General features: G+C 38.1%; 1 protein-coding gene across 1 annotated transcript in view; it reads right to left on the bottom strand.

The window, feature by feature from the left end:
- Positions 1-20,968, bottom strand: part of LOC145990938 (cell adhesion molecule 2-like) — a 158,690-nt gene that overhangs the window by 65,030 nt on the left and 72,692 nt on the right. The window contains exon 2 of the mRNA XM_083126498.1: positions 10,656-10,861. Coding sequence (XP_082982624.1) covers positions 10,656-10,861 — 206 coding nt within the window. The remainder of the gene's footprint in view (positions 1-10,655; positions 10,862-20,968) is intronic.

Raw genomic sequence — 20,968 nt, 5'->3', positions numbered from 1 at the left:
CTGTGAAAAAAGCGAGTAGAAAAGTGGGAGTATGATTTATCACAGTCCACACGCCTTTCTTCTTCTCTGTCCCATTTGCTATAGAAAAAAATGGAAAAGACAGGTCGATGCGAACCGTAACAAATATTATTTTAAACAGCTGAGGCGTAAATGGACTTCGATTTGTTGCTTGTCCCCGCTTGAGACGCGGGAAGGAGGGGAGGATGTTTAGATCTTTGCAAGTTTTCTTTTCAGAATTGGAAAAGTGCAACTCCCCCCCCCCCCCCGAAACGAAAACTGAAGTCATTTTTCACAGTGACAACAGAAGGGTTGAAGTTCTCGTAATGTTCCGCTGAATTTTCTCCGTACGCAAATTTTTTTTTCAAAATCCACGCGAAGCCTAATCAAGATTGGCTCTGTCAGAGATGGGAAGTTATCCAAAGAAAATGGGATTTCAGAAAGAGAAGTTTTGGAAATATAATTTTGATATGTTTTGGTCTATTATTACTTGTTATTGATTCATTAATTGTCCTGCGATTAGTTGCTTTCTTCAATCAACAATCTGGGACAGTGAAGCGAAGCTCATATAGAATGTAGAGTTAAGTGGGATACTAACCTACATTCAGTAGTGAATAAAATGTTCAGTGTTGCACCATGAAAATTTGCAACAGTTACTCCGGTGGTTGAGAACAGAGTTAGTCGCATTTGCTATTACAGTGATGAAATTACAACTGAGACAAAACAGATATGTACCCTTCAAAAATTTATCCCATTGCACTTTGGACACATGGACGTGAATTTGATAACATATTTGATTCATCCACATACTACAACGAATACACTAAATCCAGTCACATTGTGGTCCTTTCTTCTCATAATAATGTCCATGGGCATATTGTACTTAATTTCTGTGGGCATATCACCCTACAGCTACAAGCAGAAAAATGAATCACTGGGTTGGCAACTCTGAGCATCATGCGGTAGTTTCACTATGCAGATATGTTTCCCTGACTCTTGATCTTTACACCAAATATAATTCAGTTTCTTTCTCTCCTCGAAATATTATTATTTCGCACTGTTAATACAGCAACGTCCAAAAAAATATTATCTCAAAAATTGTCTCCTTATCTTATGAAATTAACCCTGAATGGCTTCAGATTCTTCTCACAAGCTCCAAACCTGCTGCCTCGTCTCACCACGGAGGGCGCTTTCAAACAAGAGTCGCAGAGTTGCCATAACATTAACGTTGCTCGTGATGTGGGCATTTAACCCCGATGGGCATATTCCCCCGAGTAACTCTAATTATCACTCGTCGTCACAATTACCTAAAAGTGGTAGAAAAGTTTCCCTATGTAAGAAACATTCAAACACAAATAAATGCAACTTCTGGCCTTTTTCTTTTGGAGGGGAAAAACTCCCTTTCCAACGCATGTTGTGGCGGGAATCATTCGCAAGCCAAGATTTTCACTTCACCTTTCTTCCGCTTTAATGGACGCCCAGCTTAAAAAAGATCAAATGCCTTGTACAGTCACCGAAAATAAAAATGGGACACGTAGATACTTAAATGCTTGTTTCCCTGCAAGGCGTTATGTGTGCTGCATAACTCCCTTGCTTTGGCACTATATGTAGATGGGACACGTAGATACTTAAATGCTTGTTTCCCTGCAAGGCGTTATGTGTGCTGCATAACTCCCTTGCTTTGGCACTATATGTAGAGGCTTAGTTCCTCCCGATGCATTTCATTTTTAATTGGAGGATATAAATATGCATGATACGCACTATCGTCATATTCCTTGGGTATTTCTGACTGATTTGAATCTCCTCCTGTTTCATGAAGAATCTTTAAAAATGAATAGTGTACATTTCTGTATCTGCCACTTTCTACATCTCTTACTTTATAAACAGCAAAACTGCATCTTTCAATAATTTCTCCTTTCCGATATATCTTTCTTTCAGGGCAGTAATAATATACGTTACTTCCAATTGAAAATTTCTCACATTCATAATGAACATTTTTAGTGTCATTTGTATATGGTGAACTAGCAGTTATGGCCAATGTATATAGTCTGTGCATAGCAACGATTATACATCTTGTTAATCTGTCTCATGGATGATTTAAGTTTTAATCATGTAATCCACCATGTTACAAGTTTTAATATATTAATTATGAAGTTCCAATCTTGAGATAATTATTTATGTTTATGTCATAAATATTAGGACATAACAAAATGGCGACGAGGATTAAAGAAGATAAATAATTACTACTGTAAGTAGAATTATAGTAATTAAGTCCAAGTGAGCCAGTATGGAAAAACACATAAGTTTTATACCTGCATTTGAGGCTTATGACCCAAGCCAGGATATAAATTCGTATATTAAAAGATTCAAGGCTTTTGTTGAGGCTAACGATATACAAGAAAGGAAACGAGTGTTTACTCTTATTTCTGTAATCGGTAGTTTACCTTATCAAGAGCTGGAACACAGATTAAGTCCAAAGGATCCACAAGATTGCACCTTGGAGGAACTTTTTGCTACATTGAGAAAAATATATGCACCACAAGTTAATAAATGGATTCAACGATTCGCTTTTATGCAAATAAAGCAAGAGGAAGGTGAGACAGCAACATCGTACATAAATCGTTTAAAAGTTGCTGCAATAACTTGTGAGTTTACAACAGATGAATTAGACACTCGTCTTAGAGAAAAACTCGTGTTTGGACTACCCGATAGTATACTAAAAGATATATTACTGTCAGACATGCCCAACACATTCGAAAAGGTTTGTGATGTAGTACTCCAACATGAGATAATACGCACAAATAAATATAAAGTCAATCAAAATGCATTTTTGGTAGATGAAAATAAACAAATACAAGGCTCACGTAGATTCGGTACAAACAATTCGTTTGCTAAAGCTCATTTTTCAAAGAATCAACAAGATACAAGAGAATCAAGATTCGGAACAAATAGTGCATACAAAGGCATGCCACAATCTAAACCACGTACTGCATTTAGCCAAAAATTTGTGTCACGGCAAAATCAGGCAAGTGATATAAAATGTAAGCGCTGTGCAAGGTTAGGTTGTACATTCAAAGAGAACTGTCCTGCATTCAATACTATTTGCAGATTCTGTAAGAAGAAAGGACATTTTTTGGCTGCATGTTTCGAAAGAAATAAACAATGGAAGGAACCTGCAGTCAATTTATCTAGTATTTATAAAGGACATTGTGAAATGAGAAACAGTAATTTGGATACGAAAGGTAATGGTTATGGAGAACGCAATTCTCAACTTAGCTTATTATCTGTGCAAGAAGATAGTCCATACACCTTTTTAACTACAAACACGCAACAAATGTACAATAAAAAAGCAAACGAATCTATTTCTAATTTGCAACACGCATCTGATCAGATTTCATTGCGAAATGAACGTTTACCTTTGTACATTAATATTATAATACAAGACCAATCGTTAGAAGCTATTGTTGATTCTGGTAGTTTTGCTAATTTCATTTCAAAAGATTTGTTAACTAATCTTATTGGCAACTTCACACTGAGTCCGCTATTAAATTCATATACGTCGATATCAGGTGAAAGATTGTGTTTATTAGGCCAATTAAACTTAAAACTTTACTATCATGGCAAAATGTACATGATGCCTTTTGTTGTTGGCGATAAGATTAATACAAATATATTAATTGGCAGAGTTGGAATGAACATAGTATTTGGTGATTGGCGCAGCAAACTTCTAAATGAGTTTCCTGAAACTGATTATGTTCAAAAGGAAGATTCTACACATGCATGCTTAGGTCTAGAATCAAAACATTCGCTACCAGATGCTTGTTCGAAAAATCAGCGTTCAAGCATAATGGATACTCCAAAGGTACATCAGCAAAGGATTGATGATATAGGTGAATGTTCACGAACATCAAATGTGCAAGGGCAAAATAGCAAAGCCATGATTATGAACAAACGTAAAGCCGACGTACATAATTCAAGTAATATAAAACAAATGAGCATTGAAGACTGTCGTTCACAATTACTGACATCTTTTGCAGAATTGTTTAATGAGGATATTAGTACACCCATTAAAGATTTCAAGGTATCAATACCTTTACAGAAGAATGCTAGGCCTGTGTTCAGGAAAGCGTACAGAATAGCGTATTCATTACGAGATCAAATAAAAGAAGAAATAGAAAAAATGTGTAAGCAGAATATTATAGCTCCTATAGAACATTCAGAATGGGCAAGTCCTATTGTGCCAGTTAAGAAATCAAATAATTCTATACGTATCTGTGTAGATTACTCGAAAACGGTCAATTTTCAAACCGATGGTTTGGTGTATCCTCTACCAGACTTTCCTGATATAGTACAAAAAGTTAAAATAGGAACGTACTACACCAGGCTTGATTTACGTTCAGCATTTTTACAAGTTAGTTTGCATCCAGACTCACAAAACATATTATGTTTAAATTATGATTCTCACTTGTACAGAATGCAACGTTTACCATTTGGTACAAATGTTTCGTCTCAGCTTTTTCAACAGGTAATTGATTCAATTTTAACAGGATTGGAAAGAGTTGCAGCATTTATTGATAATGTTATCATTTCCGGAGATAGTCTACAAGAATGTTTCCTAAGAACAAAACGAGTTCTGGAACGCTTTAAAGATTATAATGTTAAAGTCAATTTAAGTAAATCTGAATTCCTAGTGCAAGAAGTGATTTACTTAGGAAGACGTTTCACGGCAAATGGAATCACACCAACTGAAAAGCATGTGCGTGCTATTTTAGAAAGTCCAGAGCCAAAGGATAAGGTTCAACTACAAAGTTTTTTAGGGATGGTTGCATTTCAAAGCCGTTTTCTACACAACTTGTCATCTACAATACCACACCTATATCGACTTCTGAGGAAAGGCGAAAAATGGTTGTGGTCTAATCAATGTGGATCGGAATTTAAGGCTGTTAAAGATAAGATTGTCCAGACACCTGCTATAATTCCTTTCGATCCTTCAAAAGAAATAATCCTAGAAACGGATAGTTCTTGCTACGGTGTTGGAGGACGATTAGGGCACAAGATAAATGGCGAACATCGAACAGTGGCGTGTTTTTCAGCTACACTTTCACCTGCTCAGAAGAATTACTGTCAGGGAGAAAGAGAGGCATTAGCCATTGTTTCGTCTGTGAAACATTTTTATTTATATCTGGCAGGTCAAAAATTTACAATATACACTGATTCAACGACTGCGAAATCATTGCTTGATTCGAATACACCAGTGCCAATGCAACACAATGCACGTTGGCAGAGATGGAAAATATTTATGGCATCTCTGAATTACGAAATAGTGTATTCTAAGAAGGTTCCAATAGCAGATGCTTTGTCAAGATTACCACTACCTGAAGAATTGCAATCAGATTTGGTTTTGACAGCGTATGCAGATCTAGAACAAAAGTTACAACCATTACGCATATCTGACATCAAGGAGCATACAAAAAGCGATAGTTTGTTGTCTAAAATAACAATTTACGTTAAGAATGGCTGGCCAAGAGGAATTGATCCACAAATCAATGAGGAAGCAGTAGCTTTATGGAAGAAACGTCTGGAACTGTCAACAGAAGATGGATTGTTGATGTGGGGAAATAGAATTGTATTGCCAGAGACACTGCGATGCAAGTTTCTGACTCAAATTCATGGCCTTCACAGTGGCGTAGTGAGATTAAAACAGATTTGCAGAGATTTAGTTTGGTGGCCTAAAATGACTTCTGACATTGAAAGTTTTGTTGCAAAATGTGATGCTTGTCAGACGAATGCAAGAGCTCCAGCAAAAGGACAATTTACATCATGGACACCGACATCACAACCTATGGAACGTGTACATGTCGATCATTTCTATTTCAAAGGTTATTTATTCCTATTGTGTGTTGATGCTCACACGAATTTTTTGAATGTTTGGCAATGTTCTAATTTAACGGCTCAGGAAGCAATTAGACATTTAAAAAGCCAATTTTACATACTTGGTTCTCCAAAAGAGTTAGTATCAGATAATGGACAACCCTTTGCAAGTGAACGATTTAAGATGTTCTGCCAAAGGTTGGGCATTGAACTAAAGCATTCCTGCCCATATAAACCTTCGGGAAACGGGTTGGCTGAGAGAACAGTCAATACCGTAAAAAGGTATCTAACCCTCATAGGAGATTTTCCAAAAGGGGATGTTAGAAAATTAAATACTGAAGTAGAATCACTACTGCGTACAGTAATACACTGGCATAACAACACTCCATTGCCATCAACTGGAACATCTCCAAGTTCATTAATGTTTTGTTACAACACTGCAAGTAATATAATCATTAAAGATGACACTAAAAATGTTCATTATGAATGTGAGAAATTTTCAATTGGAAGTAAAGTATATTATTACTGCCCTGAAAGAAAGATATATCGGAAAGGAGAGATTATTGAAAGATGCAGTTTTGCTGTGTATAAAGTTAGAGATGTAGAAAGTGGCAGATACAGAAATGTACACTATTCATTTTTAAAGATTCTTCGTGAAACACGAGGAGATTCAAATCAGTCAGAAATACCCAAGGATTATGACGATAGTGCATATCATGCATATTTATATCCTCCGATTAAAAATGAAATGCATCGGCAGGAACTAAGCGACAGTGAAGAACACAATGCTCAGAGATCGTCTCCGAAGCAAGAGAGTAGCTCATATTCGAAGGAAGCGAGCAGACTTGGTCCAGGAACCAGTTCATCTTCGAAGGGAGGAATTAATATTGATCCAGGAACCAGTTCATCTTCGAAGCAAGGGAATAGTTTTGGTCTAGGACGTAGTTCGATGGGAGGAAGGAAATCTCAGAGAGTAAAAAGGACAAGAGTGTTTTACCCCTCATAAGTTTTTCTCTGGAAGGGGAGAAGATTGATATATATTATAAAATATATTATTGTATATGGTGAACTAGCAGTTATGGCCAATGTATATAGTCTGTGCATAGCAACGATTATACATCTTGTTAATCTGTCTCATGGATGATTTAAGTTTTAATCATGTAATCCACCATGTTACAAGTTTTAATATATTAATTATGAAGTTCCAATCTTGAGATAATTATTTATGTTTATGTCATAAATATTAGGACATAACACCTTTCTTCCGCTTTAATGGACGCCCAGCTTAAAAAAGATCAAATGCCTTGTACAGTCACCGAAAATAAAAATGGGACACGTAGATACTTAAATGCTTGTTTCCCTGCAAGGCGTTATGTGTGCTGCATAACTCCACGGAGATGAGTTGATTTTAATAGCAAATTTTCAATGGCAGCTTCTAAAACCGGTAGCCGGACAATTGCGATGACGGATAATTGCGATGTACACAGAAGTGAATAAATACATTCAGTAGTGAATAAAATGTTCAGTGTTGCGTGTTGCACCATGAAAATTTGCAACAGTTACTCTGGTGGTTGAGAACAGAGTTAGTCGCATTTGCTGTTACAGTGATGAAATTACAAGTGAGACAAAATAGATATGTACCCTTCAAAAATTTATCCCAGAGCATTAGTGCTTCCTTAACATATTATTGGAAACCAAAGTCACAGCGCACGGAAGACTGGGCCAAACGGGGTCTTTCAGCTACTCGCGATAAGCGTTCAGTTGTTCCGTGCGTGCTGGGAAGTTCTACCTCTGTACAGCATCTCAAACAACTCCAGGCTGACTTATAGAAAATAAAATTATTAAACTTCTACATGGTCAGCCATTTATATGCATCCTGACCTAAGTCTTTCCATGTAGTCACTCCAGTTGAATTGGTGGGAAGTTACTCAGTTAAACTTCCCTCGATTCTTCGTCGCGATGAACAGAATGGTACAAATAAAGGACGTTAATTCAACAAAGCAACATCTTATGTGAAGCTTGTCGATATTAGAGACGAGCGTTCGAATCTAACTCGGAAGCTGTCCTGGATCCAACAACCCGAATCTTTCGAATGCTGGATCAAACAACCCGAATCTCTCTAATATTGGATCTGATATATCGAATCTCTTGATTGCTGCATCCGACAACCAGAAACTTTCGAACGTTGTATCGAAGAACCCGAATCTCTCTAATATTGGATTTGATATATCGAATCTCTTGGTTGCTGTATCCGACAACCAGAAACTTTTGAACGCTGGGTCAAACAATCCGAATCTCTCTATAATTGGATCTGATATATCGAGTCTCTTGATTGCTGTATCCGACAACCAGAAACTTTCGAACGCTGGATCAAAGAACCCGAATCTCTTTAATATTGGATTTGATATATCGAATCTCTTGATTGCTGTATCTGACAACCAGACACTTTCGAACGCTGGGTCCAACAATTCGACACTTGGAACGTTGGGTTCAACAACCCGTATCTTTCTAATATTGGATCTGATATATCGAATTATTCGATTCCTGGATCTGATATACCGAATCTCTCCTTCCTCGATCCGATAAGCTGAATAGAGATTTAGATCAATCCATCCCTAATCGACACATAAAAATATGTTTCCCGAACTGAGGTTCCAACTTCCCCTCCCCCAGATTTGCTGATTAGTTCTTTAGAGAGAGCACATTTGAAGTTCGCCCCTTTCCAGACACGGTCGCCCTGGACGCATTTCAAATGCCGATGCAGGAGCTCCTTTTTTTTTTGAATCGCTGTGTGTCCGCCATAGCTGATGAAGGAAGGAGTTCTCGCTTCTCGGTCCTTTCGCTTTGGCTTCTTTCTTTTCCCGCCGTTTTCCTCCCCTCCCCTCTCCTCTCTCTCCCTCGCAGGAGCAATGCACGAGCAAGGAGGTGTCTAGGGACAGGAGTTGGTGAAGAAGTAAAGTCAATCATAGACTGCCCAGACCGTGACCGGGGTTTCAAACAGGGCCCACGGAGTTGACAAAATCGAATTGAACTTTTCGACGATTGCGCCGGATTGGACCGTTCGCAAAGGCAAAACAGAATGCAAGAATTTTTTTTAAGGAAAAAGAAAACTGCATCGGCTGAAATGAGAATCTCCAAGTTCTGTTTCCATTACGGTATTTTGAATATAGACTGGTCAATCAGGGGCATATTTGCTAGTATATTTCCGAGGTTTGCAGAAAGTTAGTAAGTAGGTGAAAGTTGTCGTTTTTATTGTTATTCTTAGAGAGACGACTATCGTTAGGTAATTGCTGAAGTATTTGTAATTTCTTTATAATGGTAACAGTAACAGATATCTTAAGTTCATAAACCCCGGCTGTGGAATAAACTCTTTCTGGACCCGATATGCAGTAATAAAGGTAAAGTTCTCCGTGCATATAGCACCGTGCTGTGAAGGCTCATTTAGGGGTTTGTCGATCTCGGCAAATTTTCTTGGAGGTGATTTGATCAGCACCACGCTCCGGCCGCCTTTACCCGCAGGTACCTATAGGTTTGAGGCTGGATGAGTCCCAGAGCCACTTTATGCGGGAACAAGGCTGGAAAAATCCCGACCTTAGATCACCCACCTCGGGAATCGTACCCGGGCCTCGCGCCTGGCAGTCAGACGACACGGTAGTAGTAGTAAACTAAGATAGTGAGACAGTTACATACACAGCCAACGATAGTTGTGGTAAGAGGGGAATACGTACGCCACGATTATATGTGGGTGGTATTGGCAGTGCCGTACACTTCAAATATTTGGAAGGCGGCAATATTACATACACGATATTATATACATGCCCTCCTGAGCAAAATATGGCGATTGCTCCAAATCTGCGCTCGTGTGGATAATTTTGTAATGTAAACTATTTCTCCCTCCCTTAAGGCCTATCATGGTGATGTACTACATAAAATGAATTTGGAATTGGATCGAATTTACAATCCATTCGGATCTGTAAGGGAGATTTCAGACAGAAGCAACAAGCGACACAGATCCATTCAGTCTGTAAGCAAACATTCACCGTGCATGCGCGAACAACAGACCGAGGCGACACGTTGCACGCATTGGAAAAACTGCCCAGTCTGAGCGAAACGCAAGCTGCAAGCGACACGTGCAGCTTTTGTCGCTTCGGTTCGAAAGGTTGCATTGATTACTGAGGTTTTGCTTCGCAGTGAGACGTGTCGCTTCGGTGTGAAAGCTTCCCAATGCATTGGTGTTACAAATTAAATTATGTGAATGTATAGACAAATGAAACGTTCTTTCAGTTCGTGACCACTCGTATTATACACTATCTCGGGAATCTCTGGAGCAAGGCCACGCATAATGGCAGAGAGAGGGAGAAAGCAAGTGGGCGGAGCGAAGCAGTACACGTTGCTGAAAAGGCTAGGAGTTGCAGTCGCTTTCCCACTCCACACAATCACTTCTTCTCTCACGTGTTCATTGGTCGAACCCTCTCGAGTCACTACTTGCGCAGAGACTTGTTTTCGTTCTCTTGCTCCAGAGATTCCTGGTACAGAGTATAAAACTTCACATATAGGTCCGGACAAACGTAAAGAAACTCCAACCTTATCTTCATCATCTTCACGGAGCGACCGGCACCACGTGTCACTTCGATGTTGACAGTCCTTCTAAGGACACCCCGTTAAGACGTGGAGGTCACAAGCTTCGTCAAGATTGTGAGGAAAATAAGGTCCGAGTTTATTTAAGTTTGTCCTGAACTTTACCGTTGTTTAACTGTGAAACAGACGGCAACCTTCAGGATACTCACCTCCACTCGAACTCCTTCCACCTTGAAGCTGGACATCGGAGGGTCGTCTCTTGGAACGAAGCGGAAGAACTCTTCGTTGTCCTTGTACCACTTCACGGAGTAGAGCTTGTTGTTTCCGATCTCAAACTCGCACTCCAGGATCGCTAGTTCGCCCCTCTTCGGGTAACGGGGGACGTGGATTTTGGTCAAATGCAACGCCAGGGTTCCTGGAAAGAGAGAAACAAGTTTGTGAGTACGATTCGCAAAATTCTATCAGCACATGGAACGATAAACAAAAACATCCATGTTCCTCCTCGCTGAAATGGTAGGTCGCTTCCCAAGGATTTGAGTTCGAGTCGTGAGCATGGGTGGTTTCTTGTATAGTTTAATATATATAATTATCATTACGGACATGATTTTTTTTTTTTTTGGTAAAACTCAGTTTTCCCCAAAATCGAGTTTTCATAGAACAAGCTGCATTCAGCATTAGAATGAAAAAAAAGTAAGCAATGATTCTTATTACAATAATTAAATCAAGAAGACTTAGGTGCGTACGAATGGGAGAGGAAGGAAGAGTTTACAGGATTCGTGTTGGGAAACCTGATGGTAAGAGACCAGTGGGATGGCCAAGACGAAGATGGAGGAAAAACGTTGAGATGGACCTAAAGGAAATATGTAAGTATGGCAAATATTGGATTGATCTTGCCCAGGATATGGACATATGGAACGTTGGTGTTGCTGCAGCCATAAACCTTCGGGTTTAAGAAGGCTAGAGAGTTAGTTACTTGGTTGTGATTCTTATTAGCTTCTTGTACTCGCTGCATGACTTGAGTGGAAGAATTTCCAAATCAATCAACATATAACTGTTTTGGAATGATGAACATTGTTAACAAAAAAAAGATTGTTGAAAGCACCTAATTCAAAAATATATATTACTACGATACATTCCACGCGTTGAGAAACATAGCATTTTTGCCCTTTCACTCCAATATTAATGGCAGCTAGCTGACTGAAAAATTAAATTAGATTTAAATTTATTTTTATGTAGACACTTTACCACAGCTCCGGCATAGCCAAATGGTTTACGTACTTGACTTTGGTACGAGACACTTCATGCCAGGGAGAGTAAGCGGGATTTGGCCTGCAGTTTAAAGTATGATTCCAACAACTGCTCAATGTGCCTCCTCCGGGATGAGACCCGAGACCCCTTAATTACAATGCGACTTTGGTCCAGGATTTGTTACTCAGTAAGTGAGGTGAGGACAATCGTCACAATTAAGGCTTAATGTTGTGTATGTTACCAAAATGGAATGGAATGCACTGCAGAATTAAGTTACTAATTCAATTCTACAAGACTATTTTTACATTATCAATATTCTAAGAATCTGAACTTTTCTACTACTTTAATCTGAAATTGTTTTTGCCCATTTTCTTAAATAGTGACAGTTTATACCTCTATCAAATTTTGTCTTCTTTCCTTTATGCTTTCGAATTCCTCAAATTAGTTTTAAGCATATTGAGAAGTATGTAAGTTATCATTATTATTATAGAACTTGTTCCAATTTCAACCAGTTTAAACACTTTACAAAGACTAACGTGTAGTAGGTTCTTTTCTAAAAAGAATGAACGAGTTCCAAATTACATGTAATTCTTGAAAAATTAACACGTGGCAAATTAGAGATCTTGAAATATAAACGCTTTGCAAATTAGAGTTCTTGAAGAATTAATGCTTTACAAATTAGAGTTTTTGAAAAATTAATGCTTTGCAAATTAGAGTTCTTGAAAAATGAACGCGTGGCAAATTAGAACTCTTTAAAGAAATGAACACGTAGCAAATTACAGTTCTTGAAAAATGAATGCTTTGCAAATTAGAGTTCTTGAATAATGAACGAATGGAATTTTTTTAAAAATGAATGTAGCAAATTAGAGATCTTGAAAATTGAACGCGTTGCAAATTAGTGTTCTTGAAAAAAAGAATGCGTGCCAAGTCAGTGATCTTAATTTTTCAATTAGTTCTGAAATATAATCGGGGTTCCATGTTTGTCCTGGACAGGCAGGATGGGGAGAGCAATGAACACTTTCCCGGTTTGCTCCTTAACAGTGAACGTGTTACTAGTTTTGATATAAAAAAAAATAATCCAAAATCACGTTGTTTTTTCAAACCTTGGTTTTCCCTTAGGAAGGTTTTGAGCGACCAATCAATCAAGGCTAGCAGAAGCTTCATCTAGAATCGAGCCCCTAACCTTCCAGTTAACTCCTGATTGGATACATAGTTAACCAAGGCAGGAGGGAACTTGAAAATGGGTCTTTGCTGCTGGCGAGGGACTCGAGATCAAGGAACGGACACTTTTCCTCACATAGATTGAGAGGTATCCCTATCGATCCTTGCGGAGTCGAGCTTTTGGTCGTTGTCGTGTCGCAACGGTGCCTTCGCAAACTGCAGTTCTCTGTCTTCCATTTGCGAAATGTTCCGAGGGGGTCGACTCGCCAGACCGTTGATAGCTCGTAAAGCGGCCGCCGGTGGAACGTTGGAGCCAGGCAAATCCAAGGAAATGCGGAACCAGTTTACGGCGTGGCAAAAGGTGATGAATTTTTACACAGGTGACACCTCCTGATAAAAAAAAAAGAAGGGGTGGACGAAAAGGGGGAACGAAATAGAAAGCAAAGAGGAGGAAATTGGATCCACGCGCGAGAAGCACCCAGGAACCATGTGCGAAGTAAGCTTTTTTTATGGCGAAGATACCGCGCAAAAGAGGTTTATTTCCCATATGCGGGCGGAATATACTGGGTGCATTAAGCTCGAGAGAATATGGTGGTGGATGTTCTCTCTGTCGGCACGGTTCAGCGGTGCATAGAGAGAAGACTGTTTGAGGGCATCCACATTTTTGGAGCTTGGTAATCAAGGGTTTCCGGGTTCGAATCCTCTGTTAAAATGTAGGTCCAATCCCGATAAGCGTATCTGGGCATAAAGTGGATTTAAACAATAAGGTTCCTTCTGCCCGGGATTTAAATCTCCCGCCTGCTGAACCTCAAGCGATATTTAAATCGCTCAGCTTTTGGGTTTTCTGGTTACATCAAACAAATTGCTATATTTTTAAATCTAGAGGGTAAATTATAATCAAATTAAGAGGTAGTCACCGACAGTGTCCTCACACATCTTGATCGGTGTGATTTTTTTTTTTGATTCATGCACTTTGCCCGTATTCTAGATGCATTCTGTTCATGACTATACTATTTGAAAGTTAGTAATGTTTTCGCTGATAACAGTTTTTATCACACTAGCACTCAAAAAATGACGAAAACTAACGCTTGTAATTACAGATAACTTGAAAAATTCCTATTGCAGAGGAGTGTCATTGTCATGTTTGGTATTTCTCTGGTATTCTTCCGCAACGCTTATCAGTTGGGACAACCCAGCCATTGTCGATGTTTGACTGACCAAAACAACGTTGTGCGAGTAGTATTTTATTTCCCTGTAGATGACAGTAAGGACTAGCACCTGTCTGGTCAACTGGTAAAAACTGCCAATAGATCGTACCTAACAGCAGTTTGACGTCCAACCATGCAGTGAACGTACAGGTGTACGTCGAACTGCCATTAACACAGAATTCCGCGAGCGTATACATGTCCGTCGTTCCGCCTTCAGGGTATAATGGCTAAGTGTTGCTATCTTGCACATTAGAATTATACTGTACTTCGCCTATCCCATGACTTGCGGCCGTTATAAGAACTGGGCTACCGATCCATTCGTTGCTTTTCTTCTCCAAGTTCCTTAGATCGTCCTCTCCTTCCTCCTTTGATTTCCTACTCTGTCCTCTAACCATCTAAACCTTGCTTTCTTAGCTTTATTCCAATATTCTGATATAAATCCTAAAATTATCTAGTAGTTCTTCCGCTCTACCCCTCCTCTCATTCACTAGCCCATGTATTTTCCTTTCCATACGACGAAGTTTCTATCATCCTGATTTTTTTCAGCGTCATATAATTATAGACTCTAATAGTTTGCACGTAAAGACAAGAAAAATACGATTAAAATTTGTGCACGAAAAAGCAGAGTTTGTGATTAAAATCGTGCAAAAATTGCCATCAATTCATGTTTAATTAAATGTTTAAATAAATATGCATGGAACAGAAATGTGCCCATAACACTTAAGTTCGTGTACAAGCTATGCAAACGTAGATTTAGAATGTGAAGGAAATCGTAAAATAGACACACATATTAAAAATTGCCAAAAAATGCATGCTAATGAAGTATTTCACCACCATTCAACACTAATTAGAAACATTTAGTCTGACTTTATGTATCTGACAACTGATGTTGAATTTTGCTTACACAATCAAAAAAAATATTTTATTTCTGTAATTGTTTATAACGTGGAACTAAAGTTATAGCAATGGCTTTTCCCTTCCTTCCTCAACGAAGAAGTACCCAGGGCATTTGTCCTATATTCAATACACCAATGAAAAATGAAATTAACTTAGAAAATAATGGAAGTGAGATACACCCACACAAATACACTGAACAAATATATACACATTTAGACTGAAGCACAGCTGACCTCCGTCGCGGAGTCTTTGGCACAGAGCGCTACAATCCCAAGGATACAGGTTCCAATCCTAGCCTGGGAATGGGTGTTCTTTGGGAGTGTCCCTTCTTCAATTACATCATATCATGACTCATCCTTCTCGATTAGACAAAAGTGGCGAAATAAACCAAATAAATCAATTAATCAAAGACTGAAACAGACCCTTCATAGCATAGTACTAGTTACAAATGAGACTAATGTCTTGTGGCTTGTGTGGACGATACTCTGAGGTACTACATTCAGTCCCAACTATCTCTGGAGAAAGGCCGCGCATAGCGGCAGAGAAGGGGGGGACGAGTGTGCAATGCCAAGCAGTTCTCGCTGCTGCAAAAGCTGGTAATTGTAGTCGCTACCACCCTCCACGTAATCGCATTCCCTTTCATGTGTTCATTGGTGGAGCCGTCTCGTGTCACTACTTGCGCAGAGACTTTTTTCGTTTATCTTGATCCAGAGATACTGGGACAGAGTATAGCCTCGTTTCATTAGCTTAAAAAAATGCTCTAGTTAAAATAGGAAATAGGCAAAGTTATTATAAGTGTTATTTTTTTTAAAAAAAATATATTTTCTTATTCTTCCAGGTTTTGAGTTAGTGAGCAACTTAGTGAATCTGCCTCATTACCGGTGAGTAGGACCATTATTAAATACAATGGACTATTTTTAATTCGAACTTGGATAATTCGAACAGAAGTTTATTCCCTTTGAAATCATCTTTAACATGAATGAAACATGTCGTTAATTCGAATTTTGGATAATTGGATTTTTTCGTGTCCTCTTGAAGTTCGAATTAAAAAGAATCCACTGTATAATGTTATTGCCAACTGAAGAGAACACTTTGTAACACAACTGTATTGAGCACCGATTACGACGCAGTATTGCGAAAAATTAAAATAAAAAGAATGGATTGAAAGCGACGGTCAACTTCTGTGGAGTGTTTATTTATGCGGTCCGGTAACCAGGACTGCTGCGGCGTATGTCTCATTTTGTCTTGTCCATAATGGCCATCAGGTGTTGTTTGTTTGTCTCCGTCGCTGTCCTCCTCGAAGGCAGGTAATCACGCGGATAATGATTGCACAACGAATGATAGGGCACGTTGATTGATAGCCGCCGTAAGTGTCAGCTGCCATTCCGACGGAGAGCTCACTTAATTGGAGGCAGGGCGACGAGAAGATTGGGATTTTGTCAATATCGACGACTGCTTCCTCAAGGACGCGGCTGTCTTTTGCAGACACACGTGGCTTGTATTAAACTTGTAAATATCCAGCGGCGAGTAGGGGCTTGGTTCGTCAGGGTCTGATACTGCTTTCTTATCAAAACACGTTCTAACACTTACATTTTCTTCTCGATATGATCTAGAATGGAAGCTCATAATTGTGCAAACTCGACGCGTGCTCATTGAGGAAACATAGATATATTTGAAAAAATAGTTGAGAGGAAAATAGAAAATGTGTATGAACCTTAGAAAGAGAGAGGGAAGAATTGAGACGAATGAGTGGGCGACAGTGAGCAGAGAAATAGGAAGACACAGAGGGAAGGAAGAGGAGACAGAAAAAGCAAGAGTGAGAAAGAAAGAATGTGTTAGAAAGAAAGAAAGAAAATGACAGGGAGTAAGAAGATAGAAGTGTGAATGAATGAAAGTGTGTGTGAGAAAGAAAAAAGAGAAAGAAGTGTGAATGAAAGAGTGAGTTAGTGAGAAAGAAAAGTGAATTTATAAGAAAAAGAAAGAGAGAGTAGAAAGAAGTGTGAATGAAAGAGTGTGTTAGTAAGAAAGAAAGAGTGTGTTAGAAAGAAAGATAGAGAATAAGAGAGGAAGAAGGAAGCGTGAATGAAAGAGTGTGTAAGTGAGAAATAAAAGTGAATGTGCGAGAAAGAAAGAGAGAATGATAGAGAGAGACAGAGAGTAAGATGAAAAATAGTGAGAATGATAGAGTTGATGAAAAGAATAGTGAATGGGTGAGAAAGAAGGATACAAAAATGATAAAGAAAAGAAAAGCCCGAAAGAAATGTGGATGTGTCAGAAAGAGAGAATGATAAAGAGAGAGAGATAGAGAGAATGTTCCCTACATTTTACTTTAGCAACAGAACATTCCTTTTAGATAATATTTGGTTTTTGATCCTATAATTCAAGAGAGGAAAAATGGTTGACGTCAACACTAGAATAGAAATGATTCTTTCGGAACAAAATGTGTAAAGTAGGTTAGTGTATTCCAAAAGCGTATATATGTCCTGCTTATATGGCATATTATTGAATGGTTTTGCACAAAATAATATTTACTGCCACCTTCTACTATTTTTACATGCTATTGCACCACAATTGTATTACCTCCGCATGTCGTTTTCTAATCCTAGTATATCCTCTTGTCAATATAGATAATATTAGGTTGCGGCCTATACAGCACAAAGTATGGTTAACAAAGACACAGAACTGGAATAAACTGAAAGTTCATTGCTATATATCATGTACATATGCATGAGGATTTCCAATGGTTTTTCACTGTAGCGTAAATCATAGTTAATTTATTTATGCTGTAACATAATTGTAAGTGAAAGAAATAATTATAATCTGCTTCACACGTATGATAATTTTTTTTTCCAATCGTCACCTTATCAATGTAATGAGACGAAAAAATATCTTTAAATTGATTGATTTGCTTTATTTTACTTCGCCTTTTGTGCCACTTTTGGCTAATTTGCTAAGATGGGGATGAGTGATGATATGATGAAACTGATGAATAGACACTATACATCATGTTTTTATTTGGGATCTGTTGCTTTGTAATTAGTCACGCTTCACTGTAAATTTAAGTTAGTTACAAGTGAAACCGGTACAGATCGTTGCAGGAAGCCAATATCTTCGAACTGAAGCAGTGTTGTATGCATAGGTGTAGTTTTGCCCGTCCGGTTGGGGGGGGGGGGGGGCTACCTGGGGCTAACTTTATTCATGCTTTTATCCATTACAAAAACCATCACGGGCATTCTCTTTGGGGGACAGGTAATCCCCAGATCATCTTATCCAAAATAAATGGAATTGTTAAAAAGAAAAAAAATACGCCATTACAAATGGTTGCAAATTTATTAAACAACACATTTCTTCTATAGATTAGAGAAGGTATAATTTTAATATGTGATGATATTAATAGGTAATCCTGTGTTCATGGTACTGAGCAAATTACAATGCTGGGAGGAATTTAAAAGCGCAATCTTAATAGGCAATGGAATAGTAAAAATTAAATTTCCTTAATTTCTATACAACGAAACTTCGCATTTTCCTTATTTTACTACAACTGGAACCACTTGCGACTAGATTTTGTGAAGAAAACTTTAAGATATTACACTCATTACGTCCGGTGGAGGTACAAGTTGTTCGGATCCCACTTTAAACTGTAGGTCCAGTCCCGATTAGCCTTACTGTGCATAAAGTGGACTTAAAACACCAAATCAACCAACCAACTCATTACGTATTTGTCTTATCTAAAACTTCAATATAAGTGCTCTGTTTATTGCTCATCTGTATAAATTTCTGAAAAAATTTGTTTGTGACCACAATTTCCCTTTCTATGTTCAACAGTGATGTGGAAAAAAAATTGTCTTCCTCATAGTTGACATATACCATGCTTTAATACGTCTCATTGCAGAAAAATACAGTTCATCTGCAGCCGAAGATACTGTCAGTCTTCCATAGCTATGACATAAATCTACGTGAACTGAAAATGATCACCTACCAAGGAGGCAATTTATGATTTTATCCGAAGGGGCGGGGGAAGGGGATGAACTTAGTTGATTCGATATATTATTAATCTTACAGATGTTTGCAAAGAGTTCATCACAATACTATTTAGTAGGCTTGTGTAATAAGTTTCCATTCATTTAAACTTCGCATGGAGATATTTTACAAAATTAAACTACTGATTAACAAGGTAATTGAACTTACAACTGTAATAGAAAAATTAAAATCATTGATCCATGCTTATAATTGGATGTTAATTGCTTAACATCTAATCTGACAGAAATCAACACCATTATAAGTTTCGTTGATTCAGATTATAGTCCAGTACCGCCTATTGGCAAATCAGAAACTAAATAAGAATGAACAGCAACGTATAAGCTTCGCAGCATATAATGAGCAGCGACGTATCTAAAAAAATGCTTAACAAAATAATGTCTATATATCGATACATATGGGACTGTAAAATTAAGTGCACTAAACTGGAACACTATAAGTATTATGATATTTTGACGCTTTCGGATCTTAAGAAATTGTCTATTGAAGAAGTAAATTAAGGAAAAGAAGAATTACGACTATTACAAAATTGAGAACCTCGCAAGTTACTTAATTATCGCAAAAGGTGCGCTACTTTGGTCTCTATGTAGGCTTAATGATAAATTCATTTTTTTATTAAAATAATTACCAATTGTGCCTCTAAAGAAGGTATGAATGAAACAAAATATAAAAAAGGAACATGCATTAATAAATGATGGCATGAATGATATAGAGAGTTACTATTTATAGGTGAAATATTATTTAATTATCCTGAAAACTAAACTTTTAAATTAGGATCGTCGACCAAACAACATTTATGTAACCGTGGCCAGGTGACTTCAAAAGAAGACCAATTATGACATTCGAAGCAAGTTTTATATGATCACTTTGCTTATGCATTCTGTAATTTTCTTTCTCAAATTCAATAGTCTAAACTCCTTTGCTTGACGCCTGACTTTTACTATTAATAAATTCTCTATTAAAAGGAATGATCACTCTGTCATTTGTGCCTTAATTTCACAAACAGACTGACCACAATATCAAATGATTTTCCGATAATTTCCAATCTTCAAAATATGGTTTAGATTTCTTGCTGGTATTTAACCAGCATAAGCATGTATCCTTTCACGGTAAACTTCCTGTGGGTTATTTGAAACAACAAAGAAGCTTCTTCTTACCTCCAAAAGAATGAATCTCTCCCGAGACTCCCAAGAGATACCTGACATTCCTGGCATCTCTGGAAGTGATCCACAAGATTCACCCGTCACCAAGAGAGTTGAACACAACTTTCAACTTCACCGCCTTCATACAATGACAAATCCAAAAAAACCTGCGCATCTGCATACATATCGGTGACGCAGTGCAACGTACACAAAATAATTGAAAAAAAAAAAGAGTGATTTCGCCAATGAACTGTAGTGATCACCATTTAATAAAGCAATTACGTGCAATTGATCGCGACACATTCACGTGACATTTAGGCGTACATCTTTAATAGTCCCGCATGCAATACATGTCCAAACTAAATAGCCTTTCCTTCCCCTATCAAAACTGCTATTAGTTCTACAGTGACGGCTTCTCTTTTTCATGTTCGGAAGAAACACAATTGCAGAAACTCATTATTGAAAGGCCACATTCATGTAAACACTGGATGCAATGCCGCTATTGTTTCAATGTAACAATGTTTATTTAGCGCTCCAAGGTGGAAGATCAAAAGAATTAAGGGCGATTTTCTTTGAAAACTTGTCCGGAACGTATGGTTCCCGTAAAAATGTACATGCACTTCAACTTTCTGCATTTGGACATAATTTTAACTTCTTTCCTTATGTGTGACTGCCACACCACAAGACTAACACATGAAAGTTTCATGAGAATTTTCAAATTTTTGTGTGCAGTTTCTCTTTCCTTAATTATTTTATGTATATCTCATATGCGTTTGGGGGCTAATGTCTGGTTCTGGGGGGGCTTAGCCCCCCTAGTCCCTACCTAAC

This window comes from Lepisma saccharinum, chromosome 1, assembly GCF_977018435.1.
Source record: "Lepisma saccharinum chromosome 1, izLepSacc3.1, whole genome shotgun sequence".
Taxonomy (NCBI): domain Eukaryota; kingdom Metazoa; phylum Arthropoda; class Insecta; order Zygentoma; family Lepismatidae; genus Lepisma; species Lepisma saccharinum.
Note: the sequence above shows the minus strand (reverse complement) of the source record. Positions and strands in the feature narration are given on the sequence as shown.